The sequence below is a fragment of the Chionomys nivalis genome, chromosome 7 (genome assembly GCF_950005125.1).
Source record: "Chionomys nivalis chromosome 7, mChiNiv1.1, whole genome shotgun sequence".
Taxonomy (NCBI): Eukaryota; Metazoa; Chordata; class Mammalia; order Rodentia; family Cricetidae; genus Chionomys; species Chionomys nivalis.
The window spans coordinates 67925736-67947325 of record NC_080092.1 but is presented as its reverse complement, the minus strand read 5'-3'; the positions used below and the strand labels follow the sequence as shown (position 1 = coordinate 67947325).

At 45.8% G+C, this 21590-nt stretch overlaps 1 protein-coding gene across 1 annotated transcript in view; it reads left to right on the top strand.

Annotated features, from left to right (window-relative positions):
- Ppm1e (protein phosphatase, Mg2+/Mn2+ dependent 1E) overlaps positions 1-21590 on the top strand; it is a 147173-nt gene that overhangs the window by 110267 nt on the left and 15316 nt on the right. The window contains exons 2-3 of the mRNA XM_057775895.1: positions 11573-11691; positions 17982-18181. Of these exons, the coding sequence (XP_057631878.1) occupies positions 11573-11691; positions 17982-18181 (319 nt within the window). The remainder of the gene's footprint in view (positions 1-11572; positions 11692-17981; positions 18182-21590) is intronic.

Here is a 21590-nt window from a genome sequence, read left to right as displayed (position 1 = left end):
ATATTTAGAAGGAAGCACACTGACATCAGTAAGTCACTTTCATGTGCATGAACAATCAGGTCTATTGAGCCAATCGGCGGATGAAGAGCACAGTGTTAATGGCAGCCTCTAAGCACCGGGCATATGAATTTCAGTGGGAAAGTATATAGTGCGTCTTTCTCTGTCACGCCAGCCAGCTCCCAAATGACACGGAGACTCTTATTATGAAGGCTTGGCCTTTAGCTTAGGCTGGTCCCCAACTGGCTCTTACAGCTTAAATTAGCCCCTATCTTTTCATGTAGTCCTTACACGCTCAGTTACTTTTACTCTATACTGCCCATCCTGCCTCCTCCACATTGGCTGGCGACCTCCATCTTTCTTCTTCCCAGAGTCCTCTCTGCCTGCACCAAGCACAGCACACTTTCACACAGTGTACAAACATCCCACAACAAAAGCATCTTAGCTTTTTGTACATTTGAAGATTTCCACAATGGAGCAGTAAGACGTGGAAAACACCTTAGACACCACTGACAAGAGTTCAGTGCATGAAGAGAAGCAGAACTGCCCGTGGAAGCCATGTCGTTTGTCTAATGCGTTTCCAGTGGGGGTAGGTTTCCCCAGAAGTAGAATGCTGGGGTCCTCTGTTCATCACCTTGTTTGGTGTATGTCAGTGGGAAGTTAGCTTGATGTCAACTCGTTGTTTACAATTCCTTTAGCCTTGGGAGGTCTTCAAATAGGATAAATTTGCCAACCATGGTAGCATACCTTTAATGTTAGCACTCCAGAGGCAGAGGCAGGAGGATCTCTGTGAGTTCAAGGCCAGCCTGATCTACACAGTGAGTTCTAGGACAGCCAGAGCTATGTGGAGAGATACTCATATCCCCACCCAAAACAATGACAACAGCAGCAACGAAAGACCCACAAAAAAACAGGATAAATTCTCATTATTTTCAATGGCTTAAGTTCTTCCTCTGACCTCTGTTTCTAGAATACACCTGACAATCCAGCATGATTTAAAGATCAGGAATCTGAAAGGACGGAATTTCTATATTGTTAAAATAAATTAGGAAAATAAACCCACAACTTTCCTTCCTCAGAGATTTATTTAAATTCTGGTGAGTGCACATATGCTGTTCAGACTAGAGAGGACTGTGCAATCTGTCACAGACTGTGCCAGGCGTGTGTGAAGGACGCAGGAGCAGGAAGGATGGAAGCAACTGTAAGCGCATCATACATTGGTGCTGACTAGATGTTAGCTCTCGAAATCACTCAGTCGTTACACTTTACATTAACCAGAGTCTCCAAATCCCATCCAAAGTGCACGCAGTGACAAAGGTTTCAGGCCCACAGAGAAGAGCCCAGGAAGAAATGGCTCAGGGATGTCAGTGCCATGGCATGGCAGCGCTTTGCAGTGACGCTGCTCACACACCTGAGTTCCTTCTGGAAATACTTCCTGTCCTGACTCCTTACCTTCACAGCTGCCCCAGACCCAGAACTGCCCTCCGACTTCTAAACATCCCCTATCCCCACAAATAAATGTCTAATTTAAGGACACACTCATTCTAAGAGGAGATGCACAGGACAACACTCCTGTCCCGGCCAGCAGCTCCTCAGTGCGCACTGTGTGAGCATGGACACAGGCCCTGGGCAGCGTTCTCCACAGATGACCACTGCAGTGTGGGAGATGCAGCGGTGGCACGCAGTTAGCACAGGAGTCTGTGGTTAGAGTTGATGGAAGTTAGTATAAAGACAAAGCCTCAGAAGGATCCAGGAGCCAGGAAGAGAGGACCATCGGAGCAGAAAGCACCCTGAAATGTAGGGGTGTGTCATGTGCAGATACCCAGGGAAGAATCTGCAGCATGGTGCTGTCTGCAGCCCTTGAGGGAACAGACCTGAGCACACAGGATCCAGCAGGAAGATCACATGGGGACACTCCAGCAAGGGCTGTCTCAGGACACAGGCTGTTCAGTTCAGTCTGCGTTTGGGAGAAAGGTGACACGATTTCCTGCTAACACAACTTCACTCTGTCATCTTCTACCACTGCTAGTCTCGCTTTGGGTGACCTTGTAGCAGCTAATTGGAAGTCACAGGAAACCTGAAATAATGTAGGTTTCCCTTGAATGTCAACCTGGTCAGTGTGAGCAAAAATAGTTGCTGAGATTATGCCGATAGGCACGGCAGGGAGACTTCTGCTGTGAACCCCAAGCCTGGAGTGGTAGGAGCGAGGCACCTGGTAGGCATTGGAACCCTCCACGAGCCTGAAAGAGCCAGTGCTGTGTGGGCACTGCCATCTGACTCCAGGTGGCATTCCTAGAGGTTGCTTGACAAAGAACAGCCTACAGGCAAAGAAATCCAGCCCCTTCACTCCACACAGCCCGCTAAGAGAAGGAATACTGTCAGGTAGAGGATTGGCCCTCTTTATTTTTAGTTGAATGCGCTATTTTAGACTTAAAATTCTTATGATTAGAGGAGATGGGGGTGACCAGGAATCAGCATTGTTCGTCATCACCCAGGCAGACTCATGCTGAGATGAGGGCCCGCCATGATCCCGTGGGCTAGGAACTGCTCAGTGGAATCTGAGTTAATTGATGGAAACGTCCCACCTTCTAGAATTTCTGTTACCTTAGGGGGCTCTGCCCAGCCTGCCGAAACACAGCTGCGGGTGCTGTGATGTGCAGACGCCCACACTGCCAATGTCAGGAAGGATGTACTTTTAAACCTCTAATTTATCTAATAGCGTCTCTGGTGATTTGTGTAGGTTTAGCATTGTGATCAAAGTGCTTCCTGGCCTGGCTTACTCAGTTTGCAGCCTTAAAATGTAGACTGTCCTGATATGCACAGTACTGACAAGCTGGCTGAGGGGAGATCCACCCTTGGCATCTGAAAATTAAGTGATTTATTGTTTCCATGGTGTGTTAATCTATTTACACAAAGACAGCATCCAGTGCTCAGAGTCAGCCTTCATTCCAGCCCTATCCTCTTTCCTTATCGCTAATGTAGGGCACCCAGTTAGCACTGATGTGGAGACAGAGTAATAAGCTCTTGGAAATATTTGTAAGAAGGAGGAGGATGGATTGTTGTTTAAAATACAAAGCTTGGGCTGGAGAGATGGCTCAGCCCTTAAAGGCTAGGCTCACAATCAAAAATCTAAAATTCAAAGCTTTTGCTGGGCGGTGGTGGCACACGCCTTTAATCCCAGGGCTCAGGAGGCAAAGGCAGTCAGATAGCTGTGAGTGCAAGGCCAGCCTGGTCTACATTGTGAGTTCCATAACAGCTAGGACTAAACAGAGAGACCCTGCCTCAAAAACAAAACAAAAAATAGTAGAAGCTCCATGGCACTTGGAACAGTATTGTTCCATATGAGGCTTATGGCGTAGATGCTACACAAAGTCCAAAGAAGTCTGTCCTAACTAATGGACACACTGTCAAGACCAACGGCGCTTATGTGAGTGAATATTCATTTATTTATTGAGACACGATCTTTCGATATAGTCTTAGCTGGCCTAGAACTCTCTATGTAGACCAGGTTAGCCTGAAATTCATAGAGATTCACCTGCTCTGCTGCCCTGACGCTGGGATCAAACATGTGCTATTATGCCCAGCAATCCAAATTGAAGAATATAGCTAAAGGCTAGAGAGATAGCTAAACTGTTAAGAGCACTGCCTGTTCTTCAAAGAACCTGAATTCAATTTCCAGCAGCCATATGGTGGCTCACAACCATCTATATGAAATCTGGCGCCCTCTTCTGGCCTGCAGGCATATGTGCAGACAGAACACCATAATCAATCAATCAATCAATCAATCTTTAAAAAAATACACCTAATACATAAAGCAGAACATCCTTATATATTTATAGAAATAATATTTTGGGTTGATGTCTTCCTTTGTTGCCTAGACTATTCTTAAACTAGCGTCTAGACTCCAGGGACCCTGCTGTCTGCTTCCCACAGTGAGTTTATATTTCTAAGCTGCCTTTGACCCATCTTTGAAATGAAAAACAATACTTACTTGGAATAGAATTACAGAGGTAGCATTTTAGGCCTGGAAGAGTCTGGAGTTACCCCATTTTCTTACTTTTCCAATGGAAGAAACACAGCCTAGGGTTTGGCATCCCCGGAGGCCCCGGCTGGGAGGAGCCTTTCCAGATTCTCGATGTCTACTCTCACCTCCTCCAACAAGTCAGCTCAGCAGCATTTCAGGGACGGTTGGTCGGCTTTCAGGGCTGTCAGTGTAAGCAGTGTAGCTACGTTTGGGCACCAGGGTCACTGCCGACTCTGCGCTCTTTTGTCTGTTCTCTCTCAAATGCAGCGCAAGGTCTTGTACATGGTGTGAAATGCTATACTCTCAGCCGTCTCTGCTTTTGTTTCTTATTTTCATAGCAGCACAATCCATTTTTACAATAAGCGTATGAAGTATCTACCAAGTCTGGAGGTCTCAAGGACTGAACATGCTCAGTCCTTGAACAAGCTTCCCTTGCTATTCTGCTAAGCCCGACGCCTTCCCTTCTGCACAATAAGCACACATTCTTTTGCCAAGTTCAGTTCAGCCTGCTTCTGATATTATCCAGGTGCTCCCATGATGATTTAATGTTTCCTTCTAAAAGACTGCTCAGACACTGTAGGACAAATCCTGTAAACAGATTTTCCCACCACCTTGCACGTGATAGCACTGCCTTTAGCCCTTGGGAGGCAAAACTAGGTAGATCTCTGTGAGTTCAGGCCAGCCTGATCCATGTAGTTCCAGGCCAGCAAGAGCTATATAGTGAGACCCTGTCTCAAAAGAAAAGAAGGAAGGAAGGAAGGAAGGAAGGAAGGAAGGAAGGAAGGAAGGAAGGAAGGAAGGAAGGAAGGAAGGAAGGAAGGCAGGCAGGCAGGCAGGCAGGCATGCCTGGGAGCAGGTGTAGTTTTTTATACAGTCTGAGCACATACCCTACCAGTGAGCACTCTCGGTCCTTCTTTGAAGTAGAACTGAAGACAAGATTGACCTCTCCAAATAAATACTTGGAAGCTAAACACAATGCTGCTGCCAATGCGACCACTAGGGAAGGACAGTCAAGGCATTCAGGAACCAGAGTTTTCTGGTGGTTTGCATGTGTTTGAAAAACATTTACCTTAAAGAAAATCCTGTCTTGTATTTATAGAGCTCAGCTTCTGATGTTAATGGGGCTTGAAAAGTCTATATAAAATCCCAAGTATATACTCACGCATTCATCGACAGAAGCAGCGCTAATGAGCAGTGTTTTACTCCTTGTGACTCAATGTCAGTGGCCCTCTAATGATTTTCAGCATTGTTCAAAAAGCGTATACAATACACGACTTAGAAACAAAATAGAGACTATTTCTGTCTATGAATATGTAAAGTCTATACTTCAGTGTTTAAGATAAAAAAGGAAGTAACAAACGGTTGTGTAGAAAACACTTCTTTCTGTGCATAGGCTCTAAACTGCTTGGAAGTAAGAACAGAAAGTATTTCAAAGAATTTGTCTTATAGTTCTCTCTTTCTGTGTGTGTGTGTGTGCACATGCGCACGTGTGTCTGTAAAACAAGCAAAGCTGCAATATTTTATTGTGTCTGAGGACCCTAACAAGATCAAGTTGATTTTAGAAGACCTAGACCATCCACAGCCCTGCGGGGTGGAGTCACACGAGTGACCGCAGTGCTTCCAATGCAGCAGCATCTGATGCTATTTCTCTACTTATTTAATGTGTGTGTTGTCTGCATGTTTGTCTGTGTGCTGTGTACATGCCTGGTGCCTACAGAGGCCAGCAGAGGACACTGGGTCCCCGGGACTGGGCTCACAGATAGTTGCTAACTGTCTGGGAGTGCTAGGACTCTAACCCACGTCCTCTGAAGAGCAGCCAGTGCTCCTAACTGTCCACCCATCTCTCCAGCCCCAAAGCACAGTTCTAGGTCCAGGTCTGCACTCTGCCTCATTATTGACCGACCATCTTCTGCTATTCGCTACGCTGACTACATTTTCGCCAAACTTCAACATTTTCTAAGCATTTTCGAGAGATTCTGCAGAAAAGCAGTTTCTGTGTTATTGTGTTAGTCACTCTTGGTGACTCTCTTAAAATGACAAGCACTAATGATACGTTTGCATCTGAGGTGTATCAAGTATTCTCTGATGTGACTACGCTTCAGACATTTGCAATTCTGATTTCTCAGAAACAGCTTCTTTCGGTTTAGTCAAAACCCTAAGAAATGATTCATAGGGGTGATTCCATGTTCTGACGTGCAGACCGAGCTGACGGAGGTGATGTTTGAGATCTCACTTTAGTGAGCTAATCCTCCTCCCTGCTTCACTGAAAATATTTTCATTCTGTCTGACAAAAGTTAAAAAAGTACATTAGCTTTAACTAAAAATGGGCTGCAGATGACACACTAATGACAAGAACGTGCGCGCCTTGTTCTCTCAACTCGTCACAGTCGTTACCTTTGATGAGCCTAGACTGATCACTTAATTACACCAAATGTATCATTTTCTTGTGGAATTCAGGGAGCTAGATCACACTGAAGTTCTCGCATCATTTTAATACACAGCTTTAGATTAGATCAGAGGAAAGCCTGAAAGATGGGCGGCAGGAACCTTCGAGTCCTCAAGAGGAGGCCAGTCGTCTAGACAGCGATGACGGAGGTGCTGCGTTTGAGCCTGCGTTCCATAGCTGCTGAGGGGTAGCAGATGTGAAAAGTGCCCTCCAGCACACCTGGAATGCTACTCAGCTCCACTGTCCTGCTCGCCTACCACACCTGGAGCTGTAGACCCCCACACCCAGAACCACACCCAGAGCAAAGCAGAGCAGAGACGGCTAGTCACAACTGGGTGTGGGGTGCAGGCCTGAAACCCCAGTCTCAGAAAGCTCTCAAGTTTGGAGTCTGTTTGGGCAATGTCGTGAAAGAAACCTCATGTCAAAATAACCTCCCTAGTGCCGCAACCCTTTAATACGGTTCCTCTGTCGTGGTGACCTCAGGCCATAACATTATTTCTGTTGCTAGTTCATAATTGTAATTTTGCTACTGCTATGAATTCTGATACACAAGGAGTCATAACCCACAGGTTGAGAACCACTGGTCTCGGGGTTACAGGTGCTTCCAACCAAACTTGACCACTTGGGTTCCATCCCCAGAGCCCATGCAGTGGAAGGAGAGAATCAGTTCCTGCAGGCTGTCCTCTGACTTGCATGTGCTCCCCACCCCCTCTGGACAGATGAATGAATAATGAATAATGAATGAATGAATGAATAATGAATGAATAGCTGTAAGTTTTCTAATGAAAAAGGGCAGAGGGCATAGTTCAGGTGATAATGCCCAATGCTGCTAATGCAGACAACAGCAATTTCATTATTCATTTAGCATCATAACCTGCAATTTTAAAAAGAACTGCTGAGAGCTTGGCGAGTGCCTGCAAGCGTGAGCACTTGAGGTCGGTTCCCAGATGTGCCAGATGTGTTGGTGTGCGCATGTAATCTTGCTGTCTCTTGCCACAGAGACAGCAGAGCCCCAGTGTTCACTAGTCAGTCAACCCCAACTCCAAGAAGAAAGTGGACAGTCACCCAGAGAATAACACACTCGTGCAGATGTGTGTGTGCACTCCCCGCCTCCGCATGCATCTGGACATGTGAGCACACACACACCACACACACGTACTGAGGAATGAGAGAGGGAGTTTGAAGACCTATCTTCCTTCGAGGTCTGGAGTGTAAGCCCTGCGATTCTGTGTTTCTGAACCAGGTCTTTGGCCTCACCCGACCTTCCTAGTAATGGTGCACACGGCATCCTGCTCTCAGATCATAACGTGTATCCTGGATTTTGAACCCAAGTGCTTTCACCCACTCTTCATTTTCATTTAGACCGCACTGGTTTACAACATCTATTCTTTCTTGGGCAACTTACGAGTCCAAGGCCTACTATCATAATCACATACTTAAAAAGATAATGTAGTTCCCACGTCTTTAATTGACCGTACCATGCCACCCTGTAAAAACTCCAATCTTGGCGAACAAGACGAGTCTTTATCTGCATACACAGGAACACAGATGGGAGGAACTACGTACTGACAGTGTCTCACATGTCTCCAGTCAGTGAGCACTGCCTACCTTCTCCAGGGATTGGTTAGAAATGAAGATTCTCGCGCCTCACCCAGGCCTGCTGAGAACCTCGATGGGAGTGCCCCGCAATCCTTTAATGTTTTAACAAGATCCATAGGCGATTCTCATGCCCGAAAAGGTTTTGAGAGTTGATCTAGCTTCACATTCCATTGAGAAACCTCCCTCTGGTGTAAGCGCTAGGAGGGCAGGGCTTATGGTTCCTGCTCATATAGATGGTGAGCAGTAGAACAGAGCCTGGCACCAGGCACGCAAGCCCAGAAAAGACCTGTGAGGGCTTCTTAGTCACACTGTTAGAGTGACTGCCCTCACTTCCTACAGCAAATAGAAAACCCTACCTGGACATAAACTAACTGCTTGCCTGACCTCCCTCCCTCCCTCTCTTTTTTTTTAACCATTTTTTTGGACCAGGTTTCTCTGTGTAACCCTGGCTGCCCTACTCTGTAGACCAGGCTGGCCTTGATCTCAGAAATCCGCCTGCCTCTGCCTCCTGAGTGCTGGGATTAAAGGTGTGCATCACCCAGTTCCTTCCTTCTTTTCCCATCTAAGGCACCATCTTCACCCCATCAAAGGCTGGTATTCCATATAGACTGGACTTCATCCCCAAAGCACCGCTTCTCTTTCTACAGATTTACCTAACATAGGCTTTTCCTGGAACTGCATCACTATAATACGTGGCCTTTAGTGTGGCCTTCTGCCAGCAGATCTCTAAGGCTCATCTATGCTGTTGCATGTGTAAGTGCTTTGTTCCTTTTAATGGCTAAAAGCAGCCAGCACCCACATGGTAACTCACAACCATCTGCAACTCCAGTTCCAGGGGACCTGATGAGCCCTGCTGACCTCTTCATGCACCAGGCACACACATGTACACGGATTTACATGCTGGCAAAGCACCCCTACTCATAAAATAAATATTAAAAAGGTACTGCACTCTGTATCTGATGCAATTTATTTCGCTGAGATGCGCGTCCACATACAAGCCTTCGTGTGGATGTGCGCTTTCATTTCTAAGGCATATATCTCTAGAAGGCCTGCTGAGCCATACAGCAACTTTATATTGACTGTTCTGTGCCCACTCAGCTGTATACAGAGTCCTGGCGTCCGATGTTATATTAATGCTTGCTGTCAATTGTCTCTTCTTTTTTAGGGGAGAAAGGAAGCAGCTAGGGCTTGAATTCAGGGTCTCTGCACACTAGACAAGCATGAGCAGCCCCCATGCAATGCACTTTTAATTGGTGCTTTTATATATGGGGATCAAGCTTAATTTCCCCCGGTTCCATTTTTTGAGACATTTTCCCTCCCATTAAATTATCTTGGTACCCAGTCAGCGATGATTTATTTACATGTTGTTATAGTAAATATTCCTTTCCCTTCCACATTTGGTCCCCTTAGCAGCCATTCCCCTCTTCAAACACTCAACTCCCTCGACTCTCCTCTTCAAGTTCCTCTATCTTTCAGTCTTTTGGGGGGGAGTGGGGAGGCTGGACCGACTCACAGACTCTCTGCCTCTGGAGTGCTGGGATTATACGCTACCATGCCTAGCCATTTTTAGTCTCTATAGGTTCCTATCTTCTAGAAAGCTTTAAAATACCGGGTTTTCAGTTACAGTGGCTATCTAACAAATCATGACAAAACCTAGTGGCGTAATAAAGTCATTTATTATACTATAGTTTCTCGCTCAGGATTTCAGACTGGCACAGTGAAGTTCCCATCTCTGTCCCACATCTGATGCCTCAGGCTGGAGACTGTGTTGTCTGGAGCTTTGTGCACTTACACATCAGGCAGCTGGTGGTGGTTGCCAGCTGGAGGCAGGGACCTCAGTTCAAATCCGTGTGACCCCTGACATGCTGTTTCTCCAAGTTGGCTGGTTTGGGCTTCCTCACAGTATGGCTGCTGGGTTCCAAGAATAAGCAATCTAGGAGAAAGGAAGAAAGCAAGAAGCCAGGATAGACAAAGAGCCTACTCCCCCCCCCCGCCCCCCGCCAAAAAAAATACAGAAAAACAGTTCCCAAGTCTTAGCCCATGTAAAGGAACAGCAGCAAACTGTACGTGAAATGACAAGGTTCTAAACAGCATGGGGCCTGCAGCTGGGACTCGACGGCAAAGCACTGGGCTAGTGTAGTGTGCCTGGGTTGGAGCTGTGCATGCAAAAACAATGTGAGAGCAGAAACTGCCACGGCCTGCTACAGACAGACATTCTGCCACGGCCTTCTGGTCAGAGTTCACAGCATCCACACATGCGACCCCCCTCCAGTGTCTCCAAAACCTCATCCACAACTGCATGAGGCTCAGGCTTAGGAGTCAAGGTTTCTCCATGTGCTAGTGAGATCCACGATATAGCTCCTTGTCTAGAGTTGCCTTCACATGAAAACTCAGGCACTAACAAGGCAAATACCCGCTGCCCTGCTTTCCACAGCATATCAAACGGCAAGGCACAGAGCAACCTTCCCACTCCAAAGGAGAACACAGTTGTTCCCATTCCTCCTGTGTGACTATTTCTATTCCTGTCCCAATTTCCTAATATCTGAACCCCTCTCTAAAATCCAGTTAATCATTTTATACCTTTATAAAATATCTCATCGCTGTTTCCAGCTTAACAGCTAAAATGAACTCTTGTTTTCTACATTAGCCCACGTCCTCAAGCCTCTTGTCCTGGTTCATGTCCTCCCACGTAGCTGCTCAGACAAACTCAGGACTCACTCTCAGCCCTTCACTCACCTCGACACAACTGTCAGCAAGTTCTACAGCATCTTTCTCCAAAATACACCCTCCTACTCTTCCTCCTCCCATCCCTCCTCCTGCTCCTCTTCCTGCCCCACCTCCTCCCCATCATGCTTCCTCCCGTCCTCCCTGCTTCCTCCTCCTCCCTGACTCATGCTCTTACTCCCGTCCTCCCTGCTTCCTCCTCCTCCCTGACTCATGCTCTTACTCCCGTCCTCCCTGCTTCCTCCTCCTCCCTGACTCATGCTCTTACTCCCGTCCTCCTCGCTTCCTCCTCCTCCCTTCCATGGATTTTCATTCTTGCTACATTCTGATTTCCTTTAGCACAGCGAACCAGGGAATATTTTAGTTCTTATCTCATGGTGGCACTTACCTGCTCAAAAATTCCTGTGACTTCTCTCAAGCTCTTACAGCCTGTGCAACGCTAGCCTGAAGTATTTCATCCGGCCCTTCCACTTCCTCATAACTCAGTCCTTTTCATATTTAAGGATATGGCATGACTGGCACCCAGTCTAGGCACCGCTAGAGCCACTGTGTTGTTCCTCTCATAAAGCTTATCTTTTAGCTGCCCTGCTTACCACCTGTCTACCTAGCCTGGGAGATATACCACTGTCCGTCCAGTGCCCAGCAGCGGTCTGTCAGCTAACGCGCTCCGTCATTTGTTGGATGTTAAAGGGCAGTTCTGGGATAAGACACGGCAGGCGTTACAGCGCACTAAAGCTGCACGTTGAAGTTCTTACTGAGGATCCCTTGTGCCTCTCTTTCAGTAACTGCCCTTCCTTTCTGGCTGCTGCTTTAGCCAGAGCCACATCAGACGAAGTCCTCCAGAGTGACCTTTCTGCCCACTGCATCCCAAAGGAGACGGACGGTACAGAAGGGACTGTGGGTAAGCACCTTCTCCACTGTTCGTTCACCTTAAATTTCCAGGACATATACCCTCCACTGGTGACTATCTAGTACTATCCAGGAGTTTATCCAGGAGTTTTTTCTTAAACATCAGCAAAAAAGAGGCAAGAAGAAAGAAAAATCCACATATATATCTAAGGGGTGAACTAGTACACGGAAAGTATTGAAAATAAGAAATGGACCTGATTTCTAGACAGATGGTACACAACGAGTTGGCTCAGTAGCACGGACGTAGGGTCCCAGACACTTGGGAGGCCTGGGTGGGAAGGTCACTTGAATTTAGGCTTAGGCAAGGACCTTGTCTGTACAATAAAGTAAGAGTATGAGGAAAACCTGCCTATAGTGCATTGTTTACCCACGGCTGCACCACCCTAAATGTCCCTTTCTAGTCTAAGAGGCTCAGCTGATCTTGAATACAGTACAGACAAGTTTTAAAAAGTCAGTTATAACCAAACTCATCAACCTTGTTCAGTTTTCTATTACAACAGAGCTCCGGCAGGTGCATCACGTCCTTTATCTCCATCAGTCAGTCTGTATCTTTGCTGATAGCAAGGACAAGATGCTCAACACTCACACGCATCCCTGGCACCAGCAGAACTGAGTCCAAGACCTTGGACCTGACACTCTCCTTCAGAGTTACATCTCCAGACACACACCACACACACACACACATACATACGCGTACGTGCACACACGCATACACACACCACACACACAGAGTTTTGAAAGAGTCTTGCTGAATTGCCCAGGCTGGCCTGAAACTTGCTATCCTCCCACCTCGGCAACCCGAGCAGCTGGGTTACAGGCATGTGCCACCCCACTGGCCTCCAGTTAATGCACTGGGCTTACACATATTTGAAAGCAGTTAAAGGATTTTATAAAATCAGAGCATGACTACCCCACCGTGCACTTCTATTTTTGGTGCCAGGGATGGAACCTGAGGTGGTAAGAATGTGTTCTATCAACTGTGTAACATTCCTAGCTCAGTATTTCAAAATTTTAAGGGGAATATTTTATTGGTATTTATTAGCTATGAGACAAGGTCTCAACTATGTAGCCTCTGGCTGGCCTTTTGCTTCAGTCCCGTCGTAGTCTCCTGGGTGCTAGGATCACAACACGTGTTACCGTGCCTAGCCCATCTGTTCTATTCAGAGCATTCACCCGTCAGCATGGTACATAAGGAACAAAGCAAGCGCTATAAATAGAAAGACGGGCCAGAGACTGCGGCGTTCCCGCTCTTCCTGTCTCCAGACTGGGACAGAAACTATCCAGGAGGGAACTGCTGCTTGTTTTCAACTGAGAATAATTGATTCACCTAGAGCCACGCTGTCCTGGAGCCAATCTGAGTAGAAATCCTTCCACAAAGCTGTCTTTCTCGAATGGAGATCCAAGTGAAACCCTTGTAATGAAGAGATGAGAGATTCGATTCTGCTTCAGTGCAGCGGGGTGATGGCCGACTCAGCTCCAGCTTGGCACAGGGGCAGTAATGACATAACGACAAGTGGTCTACAGTCGTGAGGGGCAGACTGCTACTTGGATGGTTCCCACTTTTCACACCCTTATCTAGTTTTATTGTCCCATCTCAAGTGGCTATTACGTACACGCTAATGCTCTTCCTATAGCAGCCTTGCTGGAGACTGTCTCAGGGCTGAAGTGCCGCCCCAAACGCTGGCTCTCAAGAACTGTCTCAGCCTTACAAGGCGACAAAAGGAAAAGGGGAGGTTTTTTTTTTTTAATGGATGGCACTGGTCACATTGTTTCAATTTTTTTCTAGGAGATCACTTAGAAATGCCTCCATGCTGTTGAGATTCTCAACTCCCTGCAAATCCTTTATCCGCTCAGCACAGATGACTAGGTGCGAGCTGCACACGGGCCCACACAGTGGGTCTCAACCTTCCTGCTGCCCCAACCACCGTAACATTATTTTCCTTGCTACTTTGCAACTGTAATCTTGCTACTGATATGAATCTTAAATACCTGTTTTTTCCAATGGTCTTAGGCGACCCTGTAAAAAGGTCATTCAGCCCCTTGAGAACTCTACAGGGACACTGTTGGCCCACAGCTTACATTGGGGAGAAGCACACTGGGTAGGGCCTACAGCACACACAGTGAGGTCCCCACTGAAGTGCCTCTTAAATCTTCTTAGTTGTTTCAAAACAAAAATTTATTCTTTTAAAAGTATTTTTTTAAAGTTTCATGCATGAGTGTTTTGTCTGTATATACCTCTGTGCACCAGGTGCTTACAGTGTCCACGGAGGCCAGAAGAGGGCATCAGACACCCTAGAACTGGAGGGACTAATGGTTGTGAGCTGCTATGTGGGTGCTGGAAAGTTAGCCTGGGTTCCCTGGAAGAGCAGTCATTCCTCCAGCCCCTCAAAAAACTTTTTTCTTGGCTTTTTGAGACAGGATTTCATGTAGCTTAGGCTGGCCCCAAACCAACTCTGTGGGAGAGGCTGGCCTTGGTCCTGATCCTCCTGACTCAACCTCTTTGGTCAGAGGATTATGGACTTGGGCTGCCATGCCTGGCTAAATTACATCTTTCGAAACTAATGGTAAAGGGCTGGGAAGATGGCTCATTCAGGAACATGCAAGCTAAGGATTTGGATTCAGAACCTCAACAACTGTGTAAAAGCACAACATGATGGTCTGCCTCTGTAATTCTAGCTTTGGGCAAGTGGAGACAGGAGCTCACTGGCCAGCTGGTCTCGCGCAGTCAGGAAGCTCCAGATGCTCCAGATCCAGCGAGAAGCCCTGTCTCAAACAGTAAGGTGGTTCACAACAGAAGGGTCTTAACACTGACCTGTCCCCCACACTACACACACATACAACACACCACACACGAAAATAAAACAAAAATTAACAAAATTAAGAGCAACAGAAAGGAAAACTATCCTTCTGATATTGCAGTACTTTATCACCCCAGGGAAGGATGCGCACACAAGAGCTCTGGATGCACTAAGGGTTGGTTATCCGTCTGATGGAGCCTTTGCTGTACGCCAGCTGCTGGACCATGCTTTTTCAAGCACAATGATCACAGTGAACTATTCTAGCGACATGGAATATCCAGATGTTATAAGTACTACTGACTGATAAAGTGTGGCTCCAGAGTTAGAACAGAGTTGGAGAGATGGTTTAGCACGTGTGTGCTGCTCCTGCAGACAACCTGGATAAATTCATGGCACCCATCATCAGGTGGCTTCAGCTACAGGATCTAATGACTCTGGCCTCAGTGCTCACATGCACACACCCCCTGGCCCCTGACACACATAATAAAAAATAAATCTCAAAAAGTAAGAGCTACAATGGCTGGTGTGAACAAACAGAACTACGAACACAAGGAGCAAATGGCAGTAAGACAGGGCTACTCCACCTCAGAGAAGCTGGGTATGGTGCCACAGCCCTGTAATCCTAGCACTCGGGAATCTGAGGCCAGCCTGGTCTATAGGGAGTTCCAGGCCAGCCTGGCCTATATAATGAGATTAATTTACATAAGCTCAGGACAAGAGGGACTGCAGGGACCACACCTAATCATCCAACACTTGAAAGAAAAGCAACTTTATATTTTAAAATATTTATTATTTTATGTGTATGGGTGTTTTACCTGCGTGTGCCCTTGGAGACCAAAAAAGGGTATTGAAACCTTTGGAAATGGAGTTCCAGGTACCTGTGAGCCGCCGTGTGGGTGCTGGGAACCAAACCTGGATCGTCTCCAGGAGTAGTATTTCTTAACTTCTGAACTACCTTGTCTGGTCAACCCCAATATTTACTTACTTTTGATTTTATGTATGAATGTTGTGCTTGTGTGTATGCATGCACACTATATGTCTGCTGCCCAGAGGCTAGAAGAGGGTACTGGAGCCTCTGGAACCCAATTCCAGGTGGTTGTCAGCTTCTGCGTTAGTGTTGGGAACTGAACTTGGGTCCTCTGTAAGAGCAGCCAGTGCTCTTAACTATTGAGCCATTTGTTTTATTAGCTCCTTTATTGGACAGCATGGGTGTACATAGTGACAGTAATATGTAAACAAAAGGATGATGGACAGTTTATATTATTAGCTGGGATTCTGAGAACATGTCATTAATTTTACCCAATCCCATTCCCCTTGAAGTTTCTGGATCCATTTGTTTTGTAACTCTCTTTTGTGACTGTGTCAAATAAGGACATCTGCATGGGGTGTGTTTCTCTATGGGAGGTGGTTCTGAAAAAAAGGTGGTGGCACATGCCTTTAATCCTAGCACCCAGGGCAAAGGCGGGAGGATCTCTGAGTTTGAGGCCAGCCTGGTCTACAGAGTGAGTTCCAGGACAGACAGAACTACACAGAAACCCTGTCTCAAAATACAAAAATCAAAAACAACAACAAAAAGCAAGAGAAATATTTGGCTGTTTATTGGCTTGTTCATTTATTGTACATAACTCCTCAGGGAGTATTTGCTCTTTGAACTTTCTTTCCCTTTCAAATACACTTGTTTTTCAGTAACATAAAATTAGGAAGGGGAGGCTGGGTATGGTGGTGCCTGCCCATAAGTCACAGCACTGGGGAGCCTGGAGGTAGCCTGTGCTAACAAGACCCTGTCTCAAAACAAACACAGAAAAACGTTAAAGGGCTCAAAAGCCATCGGCTAGGACTACTGTATATTAATAATAAGGAAAAACTGAAATAAAATCCTTGAGACTAGCTTTCTAAATGTAATCATTAAAAAAATGGAGCTGGAGGCAGTGGCTGACACCTACCTATAACTTAGGAGGCTGAGGCACTGTGAGTTTGAGATCAGGTCAGCCTGGGGACAGAGTGAGACCCTGTTCAAAAAGGACTGGGTGAGTGTTTGCTGGGTGTGGCAATTTGCAACTTGGGAAGCTAATTCCAACACTTGGGAGTCTACAGCAGAGGATTCTGAGTTTGAGGCCGGCCTGGGCTCTATAGGGGGATACAGTGCATATGCTGCCTGCCATGGTCAGGTCCCCGAGTTCTATTCCTAACACTACAAAACAAGAAAAATCATGTAAGAATTATGCACAAGAGTAGAAATGGAGTCACAGATTCAAGGCTAAAGTAAGATTGGAAATAAAGAAATGGAAGTCCTAGGTCCATGATGCTGAGGAACACACAGTCTCTTTGGGATTTCTGTTCTAGGCTAGAAGAAGCATCTGTAGCCATTGCCCGTCTGCCACATACTTCCTCAGGCTGCCAAGCTGTGTCGGATTTAGTAAAGCAACTTTCTGCAGGAACACCCAAAGTACCAACAATCTCCTCTTTTGGTTGAGGAGCTACAAACAGAGTGGAAGACAGCCTGAATAGATGGTTAAAAATGTTAGCTATGGTCTCTTCAACACACACTGGCCATGTAGTCTGCCATAGCAGCCAGATGTTAACTATTGTGTCAAACAGTACAGTTAAGGTGATAGAAGCCAGCTGTAGTGGCACACGCCTGCAATCCCTGCACTTGGGAAAGTAAAGCAACTGGGTGTCACTTATTCAAAGCCAAGGCCAGCTTGAGCTACCTAGCAAGACTTTGGCTAAATAAATAAATAAGCAATTGAAAATAAAGCCTTTAATCCTAGCACTCCAGAGGTAGAGTCAGGTTAACCTGGTCTATAGAGTGAGTTCCAGAACAGCCAGGGCTACATAATGAGTCCCTAATAATAATATTTTTAAAAAATTCAAAGTAGTGCACTTAGGTGAAGACCCCCACAGTACACACAGAGAGAATTCAGGTTGTCCTCCAGAGTAAACACACCTTTAACACCTTAGTTACTCCATTGGCTAAACTACTGCTTAAAACTTTAATAATAATAAATATATCAAAGAAAATATGTAACTCAGTTCCAAATGAGGGTCTGTTCACTAGAGAGAAGACATAAGAGGAGATCAGGAAGAGGAAGTGTGAGCGAGCCGTCAGTCTGCCAGCTGTCCTCATGCGTCTTTCCCACTCCGGTGGCTGCGTAGCCAGCACTCATGTTTCTCGGTCGTTCTTCGAAGCCTAGAAGGCTTGGCTCTCCATGTGATAACCACGGCAGCGTCCAGTGAAGGCTGCTCTGGCCTAGAGGGCAGAGGGCTGGAGATCACACTGAGCAAGCCTGGCCTGACTGGAGGTCCCCTGCCAGGGGGTGACCTTGGGGGCAGCTGGCAGACTGTTATTTCTTCTCTTCAGAAGCAATGTTCCTTTCCTTGAGTTCAGGAGGACACAGCTGGGGTGGCTGCTTCTGTCCTTCCCAAGCAGGGGAGAGGAAAGCAGTGTTACATGGCTCTTACCAGGGGTCTGTTTCCTTCACAGAAATCGAGACAGTGAAACTGGCCCGTTCTGTCTTCAGTAAACTACACGAGATTTGCTGTAGCTGGGTTAAGGACTTCCCTCTGCGCAGGAGGCCTCAGATTTATTATGAAACATCAATTCATGCCATCAAAAACATGCGAAGGAAAATGGAGGACAAGCATGTCTGCATCCCTGACTTTAATATGCTCTTCAACCTGGAGGTAAAGGGCATTCTGGGAGCTGGTGCAACACGGTCCGTCACTCGCCGGACGGAGGGAGGTGGACTGCATTAGAAAATAGAACTGTTTGTTATTTGAGTAAGTTCAGATCATTCCAAACCGGGAACATTATGTTATTTTTAATAGGCTCACATGGTTCAAAATTGGGAGAGTAAAAACCTCTTCTGGACAGCCAGCCAGTTCCTATCCAGGAAAGCAAGGGAAGTTACCAGTCTCTCTTTTTTTTTAAATTTATTTATTTATTTATTAAAAATTTCTGCCTTCTTCCCGCCACCACCTCCCATTTCCCTCCCCCTCCCCCATCAAGTCCCCCTCCCTCATCATCCCTAAGAGTAATCCGGGGAATGCAAACTTGTGCAACCACTTTGGAAAACAGTATGGCGGTTTCTCAGGAATTTCGGGATCCACCTACCCCTGGACCCAGCAATACCACTCTTGGGAATATACCCAAGAAATGCCCTATCATACAACAAAAGTATATGCTCAACTATGTTCATAGCAGCATTGTTTGTAATAGCCAGAACCTGGAAACAGCCTAGATGCCCTTCAATGGAAGAATGGATGAAGAAAGTATGGAATATATACATATTAGAGTACTACTCAGCAGTAAAAAACAATGACTTCCTGAATTTTGCAGGCAAATGGACGGAAATAGAAAACATTATCCTGAGTGAGGTGAGCCAGATCCAAAAAGAGGAACAGGGGATGTACTCACTCATATTTGGTTTCTAGCCATGAATAGGGGACGTTGAGCCTATTATGCGTGATCCTAGAGAAGCTAATTAAGAAGGTGAACCCAAAGAAAAACATTTAGGCGATGAAAGGAGACAGAGACAAAGACCCACATTGGAGCACCGGACTGAAATCTCAAGGTCCAAATCAAGAGCAGGAGACAGAGCACGAGCAAGGAACTCAGGACCGCGAGGGGTGCACCCACACACTGAGACAATGGGGATGTTCTATCAGGAACTCACCAAGGCCAGCTGGCCTGGGTCTGAAAAACCATGGGAGTTACCAGTCTCTTTGGAAGCTTCTAAAGCATTTTATTAGCAACCAAAGAAAACCATTATACTGAAATACAGTTTTTAAAAGGAGAATATTTCTGTAGTAAAGTCAAGTGACTTAGTGGATTCTCAGAACAACACCATGTTGCTGAAGCAACAAAAAACACAACATAAAAGAATAAATTTAAGGCTGAGACAACTTGAGTACATGTGATTTTCTTTTTAAAATCTGGGTCTCTGAGGTAGGAAGTAGTTGGAATTACATTCCACAAGTCTCTGTGACTGACAGATTAGATCCATATGAGCCGTGTCAACTTAATAACCACGTTCTTGCTGTCGTCTCCTTTTCTAGTGAGCGCATTATGCTAATGCAAACAAAGGTGGGCGTGCCTCCTCTGCTGTCACTCACCCTTTCTTTCTTCTAAGTCTATAACTTGAAAATTGCGGTGTAGTGATTTATACCCAGCATAATATTTCCTTCACGTAGCTACTAACTTTAAACTTCATGGACTGCCAAGGGCTAAAGAGCAATGCAGGTTAGCAGCTGGGGCTTAGAAAGACAGCAGCCTTTCTGCGTTTCCATCTGTGCTCCTGGTGCTGTCTGTGCAAATGTGACCCAAAGGCTCCCTCTAAACAGTCCCCATAGACTACACCTACTGAAGGATGCTGTTCAGGATGTTGACCTGGCCGGTTTTCATTTGTCTCCAAATGTAAAAAACAGGCAGAGGCCTATCTCGGAAAGAGCCACCTTGATGCACCAAAGCAGGGACTGAAGCCTACTGAGCTATGATTATTTAGTGTTTACAAATTCTCATACCCTTGATCTGATAACTTTATTTCATTTAAAATTCTTCATCACAATGGAAATACAGCAGTCTTAAGTATGTGTTTGATAAGTGTTTCAACATTAATAAAAATCAGAAATGATCTAAAAATCATTAAAGGAAATGTATCTCAATCTATTCAAGACAATGTCTTTGAATAACATGCAGAAATGTTAATGACATAGAGCAGGACATAAAATTTCAAATATAGTGTGATCCTTACTTTAAAAATGCAGAGCCAGCCAGGCAGTGGTGGCGCACGCCTTTAATCCCAGCACTCGGGAGGCAGAGGCAGGAGAATCTCTGTGAGTTCGAGGCCAGCCTGGTCTACAAGAGCTAGTTCCAGGACAGGCTCCAAAGCTACAGAGAAACTCTGTTTCGAAAAACCAAACCAAAACAAACAAAAAAACCCTACCAGAGCCAGGTGTGGTGGTGTACACCTGTAATCCAGGACTTTAGAGGCTGAGGCAGGGGAATAACTACAAGGCAAAACCCTGTGTAAAAAACCAAAGCACACACTCACACCCAGATGTAGAATGTTTATCTCACATACCCAAAGTCCCAATAATCACCATCACCAAAACAAAACCCAGCCACCAATGTATAGAGATACAGATAAATGATATGTATAGATAATGATAGTGCGGTTACAGTGGCATTCGTTTTATTTTAATAAATTATCATTATTTTTTGCTTTAAGAAACTACACTGCTTTAAAAGAAAGTTTGTGCAGTGAAACATACAGCATCATGCATGCTGAGATTCCACAACCAATGTGACAGCCCTGACTTTATGCTCCCTTCGCCAAGACCCCTCCTGGCTGCTGTTTCTTCTTCTGTTACACTGAGTTGCTGAGAACTGTGTACTACTTTAGTCCAGATATAAATTCTAAGTGTCAGGATTTATTTTTAGACAATTCTGCTTTGTCAGTCTTCGATGGTACCATAGACTGTTCTGCTAGAAATGCAAGACACACTAGAGGCAGTGCCTGTAAGTGACAGGGCGTCACCATGTGTGAATGTCACCATTCTCAGGACAGCTAGAGGCAGTGCTGCACTAGAGCCATTTCCAAAGCACAGAGACACAGGTGTGAAGGTGGACAGGAGAATGAGGCGTCTACTCAGAACATCTGCGTCCAACCTGGGCTACGTGACACTACCGCAAAAATAATAAATAGGTAAAAACAAAATAAAAATAACAAGAAAACATGCCGGGCGGTGGTGGCGCACACCTTTAATCCCAGCACTCGGGAGGCAGAGGCAGGCAGATCTCTGGGAGTTTGAGGACAGCCTGGTCTACAAGAGCTAGTTCCAGGACAGGCTCCAAAGCTACGAGAAACCCTGTCTCGAAAAACCAAAAAATAAAACAAATAAAATAAGAAAACAAAAAACAAAATAAAAAACCTAAAGCAAGCAAGCAAAAACATTCCCCAAAGAAAAGATTGGTTCAGGATGACAGAACCCAGACTCCCAAGGAAAAAAATGTAGATTAGCTACCGCTGCCTCAAGGGAACTTAGTAACCATGAAACTTGAGCGACTCGCAGATTACCAACAGAGCTAAGA